At 35.0% G+C, this 17,100-nt stretch overlaps 1 protein-coding gene across 2 annotated transcripts in view; it reads left to right on the top strand.

The window, feature by feature from the left end:
• The window catches only part of LOC145662991 (cytochrome b5 reductase 4), a 388,832-nt gene that overhangs the window by 23,506 nt on the left and 348,226 nt on the right, over nucleotides 1-17,100 (top strand). For both annotated transcript variants that reach the window (XM_081729095.1, XM_081729097.1), the window contains exon 3: nucleotides 2,000-2,188. In XM_081729095.1, coding sequence (XP_081585221.1) covers nucleotides 2,000-2,188 — 189 coding nt within the window. The remainder of the gene's footprint in view (nucleotides 1-1,999; nucleotides 2,189-17,100) is intronic.

Raw genomic sequence — 17,100 nt, 5'->3', positions numbered from 1 at the left:
AAGAAACCCAGGTTATATTTGGATGAAGACAACTTTGACAAGAATTAATCCTGTCAGTAGTTTCATTCCAAAATCTAAACTGCATCAGATTGAAACTTGAATCCTAATTGTGGACAAGCTCAGCGTCGTGATAGTGGAGCAGTTGATGATATCTATCTGTATTCTGTGTAATGATACGTTAACAGTTGATGCATTTCTTGTTTCATTTCTCGAGTTTTTATGATATTTTCAATGAATGTGAATTCTAGGATTGTTTATTTGTTGGCCAACTATTTTTTAGATCTCATTTGTATTTCATATACTGTTAGTGATGGACCAATAAGTATGTGAGTACTGTGATTACGTTGTTCTTTGTACATTGAGTGACAGACAATGAGAGCAGAAGTGTTTCTTGAAATTATATCACTGGGATAAATACATTGGCGCTGTAAGGTTAGTTATATCATATCATATAGTTAAGAAAGGTGTGCCAAATGGTTTCTTTATCTCATAAAGTGTAGTTTATTAATGGAATGAATTTTTTTCAGACCATTCTCCCAAAAAAATGGTTTAACTATTTTCTTGTATTTCATAAATAATATCCTGTTGAATAACCTTATAATAGGAACAAAGCAAAACAAGTAAAGCTCTTACTCATTTGTTTGAAGCCATTTTTCTGTCTAATCTACGTCGTATTTTATACGAGGATAATGGTCATGTCATAGATGGTTTTGAAACAAGATGGTTATGATTGGTCGTGTGCTTGAGGAATGATGGCCGAAAAGCTGATTCAATATTAGCATTAGTTTATGCAGAACTAGCTGAAGCCCGTTTTCCGTTCGGGGGAAATAGGTTTATGGAAAATATGTGAAAGGTGAAGAAGAACCTCTTCCCCCCTTCTTTTAAGATGCATATTTTATAGAAATTGAATGGTGAAAACCCAGCTTGACCGTAGTGTTCAAATATTTATTTCAAACGGTGCAGCCGGTATTCTTTGCGAAACATTTAAACAAGTCCGAGTCGTAGGTCACGCATTTCAGTTTAGTGGACGTTTAGTCTTGAATTACGCCCCTCTGAAGTTTCTTCTTCTTTGATTGCTGTCATTCTGTTTCTCTTTTGTGATTTTCTCATCCTGTGCTGTTCTAAGTCTGTCGAACACAGCATGCCTGGCTCGTTACCTCGCTGGCATTATATGGTTTATGTTGAAATTCTACATTAACGAAACAAAGGAAAATGTTTTATGACGTGTAACAGTGAAAAAGAATAATATTTAAATGTAATAATGGCTTCGGTGTTCGAATCCATTGTTGTGGTGTAAATTTGGCATACAATTTGAATCCTTGCTATCCTCTTTACTATATGCATTTTAATGAAAGTGATATGATGATGTCTTAGTTCGAAGTGGGTGATACGTATTCAGAAATTCATATAATTTTCCCGCATGCGATCACAAACAAGATTACATTATTTTTATTGGCATAAAGTATGTGAGATAGAATAACCATTATACGTTGATAATATTTGTATTGTGAATGGTGTAAAAGCAAGAACATTGTGACCTGTCCAATTAGTGTGAAACTGCTTGGGCCACATTAAGCAAACTTTGCACGGTGGTAATGTTTGTGGTGTAAATGATTGTTATTGTTATGTCCTCAAGGAATGTACAGTTAACATTACGAAACGAATGCGTTTTCGTTCTTTTCGGAACGAATTAGCGACAATTGTTTGAATCATATTGACAAAACTTTGAGTAATGATAATTGTAAACAGGCTTCTCTTATTCAGCTCAGTTTTGCATCTCGAATTCATTTAATCCTTAATATTCTGTATATTGCTTGGGCTATAAATTAGGCACTACTCCCTGTAATTCTTTCGTAAATCCACGCTTGTCTTCAGTAGGTAGAGTGTAATACAGAATAGGCGAGTTGTTTCACATAAAATAAGAATACCTACATATTTAAGCAACAGAATATAATTGAAAACATATACTTATATGAGTTACTTATTCTTTTCCTATTAGGTGACCCAAAATCATGTGTTAAAAATGATGGAATTGAATCCCAAACGAAAGTAATCAGTGGTCAGTTTGCTGTGCCTGCCTCGAGTGGTCAAACTTCAAGCAACACAAATATGGATAGAGTAAAACAGCTTAAATTACAGAGCTCTAGTGCAAGTGGTTCGAAATTGTCTGCAAGTGGATCTGCTACTGGTAAGTTTTCATTAAGTTCTATTTCATTGTCTTCACATACATCGACTGGTGCTTGAGAAATACGCACAAGAAACGAACTATCTTGCTACTTGAAGTCAGAGATCTACTTTCTTGCTTCCTATGATATTATTGCTAGGCAACGTGAAGATACCTTTTAAAATTTTGTGATTTGACAAAACGACGTACAGATTGTGTCAAAATGCGAATCTACATGGGGAAAAATAACATCTTCTCTCATATTTAATGGTTTCACGTAAAATTTTAAACAGTAGATTGTTGTTTTAATGTACAAATTCTTGTTGTACGGTATTTGGACAAAAACAATGCTCTTTTGCATAGGAAAACAATAATTCAAAATGTACGTACAAATTCTTATTTCATTTAGGTAAGAAATACTACTCTTCTTCTTAAGAAAGTATTCACTCAAAATTCATTCTTTTAATGTACAAATTCTTATTTGATTTGGACAAAAAACACTACTCTTTTTCTTCAGGAATCATTCATTCAAAATACATTATTTTTATGTTGAAATTCTCATTTCAGTTGGGCAAGGAACTCCACCCATTTCATGGGGGCGCGGTGGCTCAGTGGTAGAGCGTTCACCTCCGGTGCTTGTGGTCCCTGGTTCGATCCCAGTTCGCGCCGTGTGGACTTTGTGAAGGACAAACACCGTGCTCGTGGGTTTTCTCGGGGTTCTCTCGTTTCCTCCCACTTTCTTCATTCTACCATTTCACTCATCTCTCATCATCACCGTCTCCTTTAGCCTAACCGGCATAACCGTGGGACGTAAAACTTAAAGATTTCATTTCATTTTTCCACCCATTTCTTAGGGAAGCATTCACTCAAAATGCATTACTTCTATTTAACATATTATGTTTATACAATAACTACTAATAGTATTAAAAACAATCCAAAGTATTCCTTTTCCCCAAACATTTCTTTGTCATCGTTATTTTCTCATCACTTTCTATATCTGAAGGGCAGAACCATGAAAAAAAAAAAAAAAAGGACATTTTTCTGTAACACTGATTATCCAACGTATAACATCGCTGTTTCTAACAAGATACATTCGTGAAGTGTCCCTTCGGGATCGTGTAAAGTTCTCCGCGGCACAATGTATGTTGTACTAATTTTAGTGGTCCATACCGGTAATTTCCATATTTATGATTCTTCATGTATCCGGAATTCAGTTATAAACTACTATAACGCCCAGATACAAAATTGCATTTATTTTCTTTAGATGTAACTGGACATAAATGTGGGCATATGCAAAACAAATTGGACCCAATACTGCTTCTCTGACACATGTTACACACCCTGGCCGTCATCTTGGATCCGTCACATTGGATTCAACTTTCGGTTTTCAAATGGGAATAGGTGCAAGTGATACATCAAATTCATGTACCATTATTACTCCTATTTGAAAAACCGAAAGTTGAATCCAATATGACGGATCCAAGATGGCGAACAGTGTCAGAGAAGCAGTATTTGATTCAATTTATTTTGCATATGCCCATATGCACACATTCATGTCCAGTTACATCTAAAGAAACTAAAAGTAATTTTGTGAACTAGAGCGTTATAATAGTTTATAATTGAATGCCGGATATGTGAAGGCTCATAACTATGAAATTACCGGTATAGGCCGCTAAAATTAGTACAACACACACTAGGCCGTGGAGAACTGTTATTTCCATTTGAATTAATTTTACACGAATCCCGAGGGACATTTCACGAATGTACCTTGTAAGAGTATTGTTTCTCTTTACTCATTACAGCATCACACATTCATCTGCATCATATTACCCACTTTTTTTTTTTTTTTTTTTTTTTTTAGATCCTGTAGCTTCTCAATGTAACGTAGTACTAAGATGCTGTAATGAGTAAAGAGAAACAATTAGACTAAGAGCATTGAGAGAAACAATTAGCAAATTAAATTAGACTAAGAGCATTGAGAGAACTTAATGTGCAATGTTTCCTCGTTTTTCTTGAGAATTATGTCTAATTTAATTTGCAAAGGATCAGAAATCTATGGATGAAATCCGTGTTTGTATTGATGTGTAGTTTTTTTTTTTTTTTTTTTTTTTTAAATAAATGAAGTGTGCTTGGTATATTCTCTATCTTTGTCCTTTGCCTTTTCCCTCCCGGAAATTGATTAATTAGCAGAATACAGCAGGGAATTACAAATGTGTCAAGGGGCAACATTTTAATGTATTTTGCAGCGACATGAATATCTCAAGGGAAGAGTGTGACGTCAAATCGCCTGAGAAAGAAGATCAGAAAGTACGCCTACGATCGAGAGTCGAGATTGGGAAACTTGGTTAGTCGGCTTTGAGTCACTCATACAGTCGAACGTCAATCATCTGTACTTACTTTTCGATTTCTAACTTGTCTTGGTTTAGAGAACAAATTGTTGTGTCTTTAAAATTAACTTGTAAATATGACGGACAATAAGCATGTTGGACTAACTTCATTCAAGAACGATAATACCGATTTTTATGTTGTTCATGCTCCATCTACAAGAACTGCATTGGACAATCTCACCAAAAATATGAACAAAGTGTTGCGATCATTTGGCAGCAGTGAGATAGCTCAGTGCATATAGAGACAGCTTAGTACTGATAAATTGGACCATCGTCACATGAATATCATATTTGTTAATCTATTGGACCTATAGAAAGTGAAACAGGTAATGAATTGACCTATGTGCATGTATGATTGCCTATCTTTTAATTCGAGATAATTGAAAGTCACTCATATTCGTTTTCAACTGAAGTCTTAATAGAACTATTGCCCTATGGCTATTAGACAAACCTAGTAATTGTACTCGCACACATGTTTGTCCAGCGTAATCTTAAACTTGTTGCCTCTTTAAATTGTAACCTTACTTTTATTGTGTACTCCTATTATAACATTACCATTCAATTGCTTCTCGCAAACTAATGAAAAATGTCTCCCGATTATAATAGCTGTGACAGCTGTTGGAGGAAAATCTTGTATGGTATGTGTTGTTAGCCATAAACAATTGCAAAGTATACCATAATATAATGAAAAATATTATATTATATTTATTCTGGCTCGAGGGTAATCTTTGGCTTATTGCCGTAGTTTTTCTTTTCCCTTCATCAATTAACTTTATTCGGCAGCTATGGATATTCCAGTTTTAACGACTTGATAAAGTCATTAAGTTTCTGAATTGTGTTTTGGCAACGCTCTTTGAATCTTGTTAGCGTACCAGTTCTAAGTATGGTTGGTCTATAGAAGTCGAAGATAGAGATTTCACGAACGGTAGGAGGAAAGCTAATAATTTCTCGTAGTCAGCCAGCCTAGGGTTTCAGTAATCAGCCATGGTTGTCGATAACATTCTCGACGTAACTCGATTTGTTGATATAAGCTGGTCAAAGAGAACTTTCAGAACTTAGTAATGTGTTCTGCAAATATCAATTTGCCAAACTATTGTAACACAAATTTATATACACAACGCATTTCGAGAGAGTTGGGAACGATTGTAAAAACAAAGAAACAAATGTAAGAAACACAAATATATGTAATTATTTTATTTTCCAGCAGCAGAGATAATAATGAATAATAATATCATAATTACAAGTCTATGTACGTTCATGTAATAAATTTGAATTTAGTTAAATTATAAATGTATTTGGAAAACATAAACTGAAAAAGAGGTCAAATAAGATTTAGACTAATATTCTTATTGAGGGTAATTCAGAAATTTCCGTTTGGTTGTAAATAACAATCCGCAGAGATACAAAGAAAAAAGAAGTAATTACTTAAGCTTTATTCTAGAAAATTTTGTCCGGAAAAGGACGGGAGGGGGGTGAGTAAAATGTAAAATGGAGCACTATTTTGGTATATTGACAGTAGCAATTTACCTTTCCTTACATTCGGGAGAGCGACTGGTTAACTCCTGGGCGGGGATAGCCATACTGCCTGTATTGTCTTTCCTCTTGTTTTCGTTCAATAATCACCATGTTTTGCTTTTAACACTTGAAACACAGTATTTCAACAGAAGTAATATAAAATTCCTTATCTACACTAACTTCCAATTTGAACGTACACATATCCTATATACAGCAACGAAGGTTTACATTTTACAAATTCGAATTTAAGAACATGATTTGCCTGACTTTACGAGGTTTGATCCGATTTCTTCAGTTGGTAACTATTTGCCTTAATAAAAAATAAAATAAAATAAAAACCTTTAACAAGGTATAGATGGCATTCTTTTCATAATTTCAAATAGCCTTGGGTGGATAATGCCTTTCTTTCCACCACCACAACATTTTTTTCCCATGAAGTACGAGCTTGTAAGCTTCTTTTAAATGTGTGTTCAGTTCTGTTATTCCAGCAGCAGTGGGATTTTTTTTTTCTTTCGGTTTTATGAGGCATGAGACTTGTTCGTCAAAATCTTCCCATACTGATGATGATTTTGCTGCTTCTAATTCACCGAGATCAGGATAATTTGTTTGTTGTACTTCAGCTGATTGAACGCTAATTGTACTGATTTTTTGCGATGTATGTTTACATGTTTTAAATGCTTCAGTAGTTTTAAAGGCTAAAGGGGTCCAGAAGTGTCGCTTCAGTTAATAAATCAACATTTTTAATAACAAATAACAAGATTTTACGAAAAAATAATAATTTACCATCTGAAGATATGTATACAAAAATCACGCGGTCCTGAAACGGTATAAGTTTGGATGCTTGAATCCCCCGTCCTTGGTTAAAGAATGTGCACGTTACTGCATTAAATCAACGATAATGGTGTTTACTGTTAAGAAATCCATAAACCAGAGATGATGATAGACATTTGGTCCCCTTTCTTTCTGGGTCTTACAGTTCGTAAGGATATTATTTCAGCGGTTTGTACCGCAGGCCTTTATAAATGTGTTGGTAATCAGTTATGAAATTTTAATACTTTAAAAGAATGATGAGAAAAGATGTCCAAAATACTAGTCACAATAAATAAAACTCAGGAAATTTTCCTCTTCTCGCGTGCTTATTTTTGCCCTTCTAAGATAGGCCTGAAAATAACAGATTTCAAGGGAACATCCAAAACTGAAAACGTCACAATAGCATGTTAAAGCGCTTATGAATCATTTCTCTACTTTTTCTTTCGAGCTGTCTTTTTTCTTCGAAATATTGAAGAAACTAAGAGCAATTTTTCTAAGTACTTTTTGTGCTGACTATAAAATACTACTGAAGGACCGCGGTGGTTCAGTGATAGAGCGTTCAACTCTGGTACATGAGGTTCTTGGTTCGATCCCAACATGCACCAAGTGAGCTTTGTGGTGGACAAACAACATGTGCGTGAGTTTTCTCGGAGTTCTCCCGTTTCCCCTCACTTTCTTCATTCCGCCATTTTCATTCATTTCTCGTCATTACCGTCTCCTTTAGCCTAGCGGACATACCGTGGGACGTAAAACTTAAGAGGGAGAAGGAGTGCGCCACAGCGGCCGGAATATTGGTGTTCAATTTAACATGGGATCTCAACCATTTTTTAGGCAAATCATGGTTTCATTTCGTTCTTTCGCAAAAATGTCTCAATAGCTCACTCAATATGATGCATCTCATTTTAAAGGTGCAATTTGAACGCTGTGCGTGATATTTTCTTCTTATAAATACAGATAATTATAATCCAAATTCCCATAAGAAAATGATAGCTTACAAAACATATTAGCACCAGACTTTTTTGCATGCATTTTAATATTTTAACACTTTTTCCCATGCATTTTTCTCAACCTTCTCAGATTTAGTTGAATGTTTGCCTTAACAGCTCTTCGATACTGAAAATTATTCATCTAATAATTTACCAGTAGCATCTAACTTCAAAATTGCGTAGGTAAAATGAAAAATTTAACTGAATACAAAACAATATCATGTTTGAATTTTTCATCTTGTAAAATGTCTTAGCTATCTGTATCGTACACTCTTATTTGTTCGTAAACTATTTACTATGGTACTGCTACAACTTAGATTACTTTGATCATGACTTTTATTCACGTTACCCGAATCGGGGATTGCTTTTCAGATCCAGTCTCAATCGGATAAATGCGGTAACCCAAATAAATCTAGCTATTCGGACAGGCCTGATGGCCCGGAAGTAACCAAAATGTCGCTCTACATTATTTTATAAGATTAATGATGTCCAGTATTCTATCTCGAATATTCACATGTTTGATTCCTGGTGTGACATTTCTTAATCTACCAAGTATACTATTTCAAGTATAATTTTACGTTTATTCGTCTTCATATTATTATTATTATTATTATTATTATTATTATTATTATTATTATTATTATTATTATTAAGTATTCTGCCTTACGGGAGATCCTGGGACTAAAGAGTTTTTTTTAATTTTTTTTATTTTACCTTTAGGCCTGGAAATGTTTCCACGTTTTTCTATCTTCAGCTTCCTCTTTTGACTCTTAATATTTTCTTCTGTTTCTCAGATCATCTATCAGTTGTGTTCTTTATCTTCCTATTCCTCGCTTTCCTTCCATCTTTCCTTCTATGGAGGTATGAAGAAGACAATTTCTTCGCAAGATGTATCCAATCCAATTGGCCTTCCTACGAAGGATGCAGGCTAGAAGTGTCCTCTTCTCTACTATCCACTTTAAAACATCTTCGTTTGTAGCTCTCTCTGTCCATTTTATCTTCTCCATCTTCCTTCAACACTACATTTCGAAGCTCTCTAAATATTTGTTTAACTTTCGTAATGTCCAAGTCTCTGAACCATACAGTCCAGTGCTCCAAATATAGCACTTGACCAACTTCTTCCTAAGTCCAATATTGAGCCTGCTAGTTAAGAATGATCTTTTCTTGTTGAATGCTTCTTTGGCTGTGGCTCTTCTTGACCTGATCTCTTTGGGGCAGAATGCGTCTCTTGTCAAAATACGTTCCAGATACTTGAAATTCTCGACCTCTTCAAGTTCTTTTTGTTCTACTCTGACCCGTAAGGGCGCGTTTCCTCGGGATATTCTCATGACTTTTGATTTTTCGATGTTGATTTACATTCCATATGGTTTTCCAGTGTCAACTATTTTGTCAATCATCTCCTGTAGTTCTTCTTCGGTTCTAGTTATAATAACCGTATCATCTGCATACCTGATCTTGTTAATGATCTGCCCTCCAATCTTGAAATCCCCATTTCCCATTAATGCTTCTTTCATTAAACATTCACTGTAAATGTTGAATAATTGTGGCGACATATTACATCCTTGTTTGACTCCTCTTCCAATCTCCACACTACTGGTTTTTCCTTCATTCAATCGCAGCTTCACTCGTTGTCCTATCTACAAGTTTCGCATGAGTCAGTTGACTCCGATTTCTTTAAGTATTTTCAAAAGTTTCGTCCAATTGACCCGGTCGAAAGCTTTTTGCCAGTCGATGAAGCACAAACATAGCTCTTCCTTTACATCAGGAACTCTTTCCGATAGCATCTCTGATGCCTTTTCTTTTCCGGAATCCAAACTGATTCTCTTCTAACATCCCTTCTATCTTACTTTCCATCCGCCTGTTCAGCAAGGGCGCCGATACTGGGGAGGGAGGCTCAGCCCCCCAAAGCTCATGTGCGCCCCCTATTGTATTTATGAATATACAATATTTAGCATAATTTGAATGCGATTTGTCTTAAAATCCTCATATATATACCTTCTGCATCTGAATGCCCCCTCCCCAAATTTACAGAGAAATCGGGGCCCTTTGCTGTTCAGTAATGCGTGCAATTCGTTTTCATATACTAAAAGTAATACAGCGGTTTTGAACTTACTATGCAAAAAGATTTAACTAAACACTGTTTGGACTCACTGTCAGTATTTCTTATATTCTACACAGCAAATTTTACGGGCTCGCTTGATTAAATTTTGACGATTTTTTTTTTTTAAAATCATATGACTTATCTTTCCTGTTATTCTCACGCATTTATACTCTTATAAGCCTTATAATTACCTTTCAGCTCAATATTTTGACACAGATACACATATCAAGAGGGAAAGACAATTACAGATTTAGTGAGAAGAGAGGGCAAAATCATGTTCGCTAGTATTACATTTAAAAATGAAATGAACGTTAATGAAAAATTAGTGTAACTTCCCACGTTTAAGCCCTTTAAGCGAAAGGAGACGAATACTTAATGAAAGTAAATGCTAATTAAAGTATAAAATTTTACATGTTAGTGTTCTCCTAACGGGAATCGAACCCGGGACTACTTGCACCAAAGGCGCACGTGCTATCCACTAGACAAGCAGGAAGGGTCAGAACTACATTACCAGTGTCATACAAATTCTTCATGTATATGACGATGTTTCGTGGTCTTAAGGTCTGTTCGGGTCATACCGGGTCATAGGTCTGTCTGCTTCCAGATCAGGAAATGCATACCAGTTTAATCACTGCTTCCCAATAGGGACATTCCATGTCAAATCAACAAATCATCAGACTTGACTATCTCAGATTTGTGTAAAAATTGATGTACAGCTTTATTACAGTGGGAGATAAAAAAATATCCCACTTTGTGGTGTTTTAGTACACATATGAGAGTACAATCTGGACAATTTTGAAAAAAATCAGAGGGACATTTCTATGCGAAATTTAAAATTCAAATCTTAATTTGAATTTTTGAAGTGTTATTTTTTATTTTACAGGTTTTTTAAATATAGTATAACTTACAGAGCAATCTTTAAGCTTTCCAATGGTGTTTGTTTCACGTCTTTAGTGCACATATTAACCATTTTATGACAATTTTTAATACTCATTGTAACTAAAAAAAATGCCGTTTTTTTGGCATTTTTGAACACCCTGTATGGGGACACTTTCAGGAGGAGAGAGGTAATATTTGGAATTTTTTCATCTCCCACTGTAATAAAGCTGTGCACCAATTTTTTTACAAAAATCTAAGATCGTCAGGTCAGAATTTGCTATTTCATTGGTTGATTTCACATGGAATGTCCCAATACCAAGTATATACAAGGTTTATTCCAACACCAACGGGAAGAACTGACTGTGTTAAACGAACTTCAGTATATATAAATGAAGTTCAATTCCCGGCGGGAGGTCATGTTTTTCAGATTCCATGTTAAGCTGTAGATCTAAGTCCCATATAGCCTCGTTGCTGAACGGAACGCTAGACTCAAATCAACAATAACAACAACTGATAACAAATATTCTAGAAAGGAGTGTGTGGACCATTTTCTTCATAATAAAATTTTATTTCTATCAAACAACAAACGTGTATCATGTATAACAACAAACATCCCATAAGTGTCCATATATATTCAAGAAACTTTTGTGTTTCAACATATAATTGCAAAGATTGTTGCTAACTTCCAATACTTTGCACTTCATTGCAATTTATTTTAGCATCAACCATTCCTTAGTTTATTGTTAATTATATTTGTCACATTATTTTCGACATTTTCAAGTATAAATGTGTTCATTTTTTTTTACATTTATTTATGTATCGAAATATAATGACCTAGCGATGTTTCAAATAATGTAAAATATATTAAATATCTTGCAGAATTTTCACATTTTCAGGCAAAGCCCTCCCGAAACAAAATCGTAAATACGCCACTGGTTCCAGGAATAAAGATGATAGAAGCCAGTGTCCTGACCACATACAAAATAACTGAAATCCTTCTCGTTGATTAAAGCTGTTTATGGGGTCCATTTAATTGTAGTGCAACATCTTCAAATTTGAATTTTAACTAGCTCAGAATTTTTCAAACCAGTAAAAAAATTTGTACCATTCAGATTAACAAAGGAGGGCCATTTCAAAATTTGGGTTACTTCGATCACCTGTAGTGCGACATCTTTACATTCGAATTTTAAGTAGCTCAGAATTTTGTCAAACCAGTAAAAAAAAATTGTACCATTCAGATTAACAAAGGAGGGCCATTTCAAAATTTGGGCTACTTCGATCACCTGTAGTGCGACATCTTTACATTCGAATTTTAACTAGCTCAGAATTTTTTCCAACCAAGAAAATATTTGGATTTCAAAATTTGGGCTTTTCGATGAACTGTAGTGAGACATCTTCAAATTCGAATTTTAACTAGCTAAGAATTTTGACCAATTTTGTCCATTTTTGTCCAACTAAGAAAATATTTTGTACTATTCAAATAAACAAGAGAGAACCATTTCAAAATTTGGGCCACTTCGATCACCTGTAGTGTTACATCTTCAAATTCGAATTTTAACTAGCTCAGAATTTTGTCAATTTTTATCCATTTTTGTTCAACGAAGAAAAATCTGTACTATTCAAATTAACGAAGGAGGGACATTTCAAAATTTGGCTGGGGGCCGCGGTGGCTCAGTGGTAGAGCGTTCACCTCTGGTGCTAGGGGTCTCGGGTTCAAACCCTGCTCCCGCCAAGTGAACTTTGTGGTGGACAAACACCGTGTGCGTGGGTTTTCTCGGGGTTCTCCCGTTTCCTCCCACTTTCTTCATTCCACCATTTCATTCATCCCTCATCATCACCGTCTCCTTTAGCCTAACCGGCATAACCGTGGGACGTAAAAATCAAAAATTTCATTTCATTTTTCAAAATTTGGCCACTTCGATCACCTGTAGTTTATCCCTAAAGAAAAATATTATACATACCTCATACAACATAAACTGTTCACCCGTCACGAAAGTCAATAGTCATAAAAATCTTGGAGTTACTTTTGACACCAAACTAAATTTTACAGAACATATAAACGCTATCACTAAACAATCGATACGTCTTCTAGGACTTTTGTACAAATTAAGAGAGATAAGGAACCTCTCTTCATTAACAATGTTCTACAAGGCAATAATTTCTCCTAAATTGGAATATTGTTCACCTATCTGGACAATGGCAGCTCCTACAAACCTATTCCAGCTAAACTCAGTTCTAAACGTCTTCCTGACAACAGTACGTTTCAGAGTACCTCGCACACGTGCGATGACAAAGCACGAACTGTTATGAACACTAAATATTCAACTACCTGACACACGCCATAAAATCAGTGATTTCAAATATCTCTACAAACTCACACATGGCCAGTTCAAATTCGAAACGTCACTCTCAGAATTGTATTTCCGAACTCCATTCAGACAAACTCGTAACACACATCTTTTTCATTTAGTACGACCTAGACTGTCAATAGTTCAACGCTCTCTGTTCTACAGGCTTCCTAAGTTATACAATGAAATATCATATACACCCGTAGATTTATTTAATTCTGAAACTGTATATAACTCTGCACTACGGCGTCATTTTAATAGATAAATTCTAGTCACCTACTGTCAATCTTTCTTCTTCTTCTTCTTCTTCTTCTTCTTCTTCTTCTTCTTATTATTATTATTATTATTATTATTATTATTATTATTTATTATTATTATTATTTATTATTATTATTATTATTATTATTATTATTATTATTATTATTAGTATTATTATTATTATTATCTCTTAGATTTGTTAGATATTCCAGTGAAAATTGGCGTCCAGCTGTATCTGGAATTATGTTTGTAAATAAATAAATGAATAAATTCGAATTTTAACTAGCTCAGAATTTTACCCAGTTTTTGTAAATTTTTACTTAATATTCGAATTTGAAGATGTCGCACTGCAGGTTATCTAAGTGGCGCAAAATTTGAAGTGGCTTTCCCTCGTTTATTTGAATGGTACAGTTCGCGGCATAAAATTTGTTACAAAAATTCTTTGTCCAAATGAATAACAAACTCTTGCCCAGTTTTCTTATGCATTCCCGCAATACATGTATCAATCGATTAGTTGCTTCTAGTATTTATTCCAACTCCTCCCCGTCCTCCACCTCTCCTTGTCTAAAGCAGTGTGTGTGACGTAGTACACTCTTTTCATTCAGCTGAAAAAGAAACAGGAATCAAGTTTACAACGTTATAGCTTTAAAACAGTCTTTTCCATTCGTTTGTTCTGAAATATTTTTAAGAGCCTAAATTAAAGGAAAGTCACACAATCTTCCCAGGGCTTCATAAATATCTTTAGTTTCATTCTTTTCTTTCTTTAAAGAGTGCAAGCTAGTAAGATGCTCCCTAAGAAATCTATGGAAATTGCCAAGAGCTCTAAAATATCTACAGACAGAAACGAGTTTTATTCAATGATTCATTGAATTTATTTTCAATAAGTGCAAGCAAATGTTTCAGGGGCGTCATTTGGGCAGGACAGGAGGGTGTAATTCCCCCTCTCTTGAGCTTCATGAATACGTATTTTTTGATCAAATGTATAGTAATACACTAATAAAGAGTGAAAGTCTTATGTCGCCGGAGAATCTCTTCCTCCCCCCCCCCCCGAATAAAGTCGAAAAGACGCTGGTTTTAACAACAAACCTATAGAGTTACGATTGCACATTGCTAAAGAGCTTACATTTGATTTCAAGAGTCGAAGGTTTGATCTCAAGCCATATGACTTCCTGGGTGACATTGAGAGATAGAGAGAGAGAGAGGGATTCAAGTATGGAGACAGAGATTTAGAATTGGGGAAAAAATGATCGGACAGCATTCGTATTATGACGAAAATTTTGATTTTGTGAAAGATAAGAAGGGAAGTTTTCGAACTGCGAGAATCACATTAGGCAGTTATCGAATTAATGTGGAGAACTCTTTTTAGAGCATCAGATGATTACGAAAGGAGAGAAAGATCTTCAGAACTGAAGAATTAAGATTTTTAAAAATCTGGTTTCGGCGACGGGTTTCGAACCACGAACCTTGTGGTCATCGAACCATGACTTTATCCATTCTGCTACGGAGGATTCTATTACTCGTTCACATACGTTTCCCTTAGCTGCGTTGAAAGCTACCTTAAGGGGATATTCCAAAAGTTGACTCGGTAGATGCGCCGTTCAGATAGGACGTAAACCTCTTGTAACTTAGTTACAATGTGCAAAATGAACTTCCTCTTCTTCAGGACACTTTTTAAATCTTTAAAATTTGTTACTATTGTTTTAATTAAGTGTCATTTGATAGAACCATCTGATAAAGTAGTGCCAAGCCCTGTGCGTCATTGTCTGTTAGGTGAATGGTTGCTCCTACGTGGATGGTCCGAGCTTCCAATCAAGACCATTCTTATTGATTATTTTATTTGAGCTACGCTCATACTGTATATTCCACAAGTTCAATTTTGAAGTAATGTAGTCACAGCTACTTTAATTCGAAATAATTTTCCAATATTATATTTGTTACTAAATTTACATGGCACTCCTCACTTGTTTGTAGCCCTGCATAAGTGCAAAATTGTTTTAAAAGTATATTTTACTTTCAAGTATTATTGATTTTTTAAAATTGTCCTTCAAATTTATTTTATAATTATTTTCTGTTTCTTAATTATAACATATTTTCTATTTATATTGTATTCTATGTTACACGTTTATTATTTACATTTTATGTCTTACCTTTGAAGAGGAGCTTTTGACAATTCAGAGCAGCAGGGACATACACAGGATGCAGGCCTTTGCAATCAAGAGCTTTTGCCCCCACGAAATCACTACTTTTTTTTTGTAAATGATATCTAATTTTATAGATGGTGATAGCAGGGGCGGATCCAGGGGAGTGTGTTTGGGGTGATCGCATCCCCTAGAATAGGGAACTTTTTTTACTTTTTATTTTAAAAATAAAATATATCCTAAGTATTTTTCATCTTTGTATTATAAACTTAAATTAAAACCTAAAGTAGATAGGCCTTACTTTCTTAAGAAAGTTAATTCTACAGAAGAGCTCTTTCTCATTGTCTATTTTTTTCTTTTCTTTCTTTTCTTTCTTTCTTTTCTTTTCTTTCTTTCTTTCTTTTTCGTTTCTTTTTTTGCAATCCGCTCTTACCTTGATTTGACTTCGAACGACCGCCCCTCCCAAACAATCATCCTGGATCCGCCCCTGTATGATAGACATTTTAGTAAAATATGCCCTCAATCGCTGAAATAAATTCCTGTCAAGCTTTCGATCGCTGAAATAAATTTCTGTTTACGGCCCTGCAAAACAGTGACGATTTTAGGGAGTGATCAGTTAGTAATGCCTCCCTGGAGCAACGACACTTCCCCAGAAGTCATATCTCCGATAATTCAGAATGTGATTTGTGCATTATCACTTTTCACTCTCAGTGTCATGAAACGCACCAAAAAGGAACTGTTCTGAAGTGTTTACTGGTTCTCCCTATGACCCCATTTCAATATGGCCAACCTTGGACATATACACATCTGAAATATCACCTTTTATGTCAGTGATCCCGAAAACTATCCATTCGACACAAATATAGGATATTTTCGATTCTTTATTCCTGTCACCCTCCCATTGTCAACTCGAAGCCAACCAAGGCTTATTTTGGACTTACGCAGCATCCACAGTGTCACTTTTCATCTTTGCATATGAATTCGACACTAATTTCGTTCGTATTTGACTACTTTTACATGTCACCTTCACCTCTTGGTAGGGATTTTTTCAGTATCTCGCCCCCACAACTATGGAGAAATTTCAACCAACTAAGTATTATTATAAATTATCATCTGAAACACAACAGTACGGGTGATCTTTTTCGCAGAGGAATTCGTTAACTACTGTTTCAATATCAATGTATTGGCTTTTTTTGCTCTGCATGCTCGAGATTGCCAAAGAGCTAAACTTCATTCTGTACTATTGTGCTATGAATATAGTGGTTTAATTCACTGAATACTCGCTTAGATGATGCTCTCGTCACAGAAAAAGTGATATACAGTTATAAAAGAAAAATGAAACGAAATATCTAATTTTTACGTCCCACGATTATGCCGACTATGCTAATGGAGAGAGTAATGGTGAGAAATAAATGAAATTGTTTAATGAAAAAAGTGGGAGGAAACTGGAGAAACCCGAGGACACTCATGCACACGGTGTTTGTCCATAATAAAATTCATTCGGCGTGAGCTGG

The sequence above is a fragment of the Thermobia domestica genome, chromosome 10 (genome assembly GCF_964235325.1).
Source record: "Thermobia domestica chromosome 10, izTheDome1.hap1.1, whole genome shotgun sequence".
NCBI lineage: Eukaryota > Metazoa > Arthropoda > Insecta > Zygentoma > Lepismatidae > Thermobia > Thermobia domestica.
The sequence above is the reverse complement of the archived record's forward strand: the minus strand, read 5'-3'. Positions and strand labels throughout refer to the sequence as shown.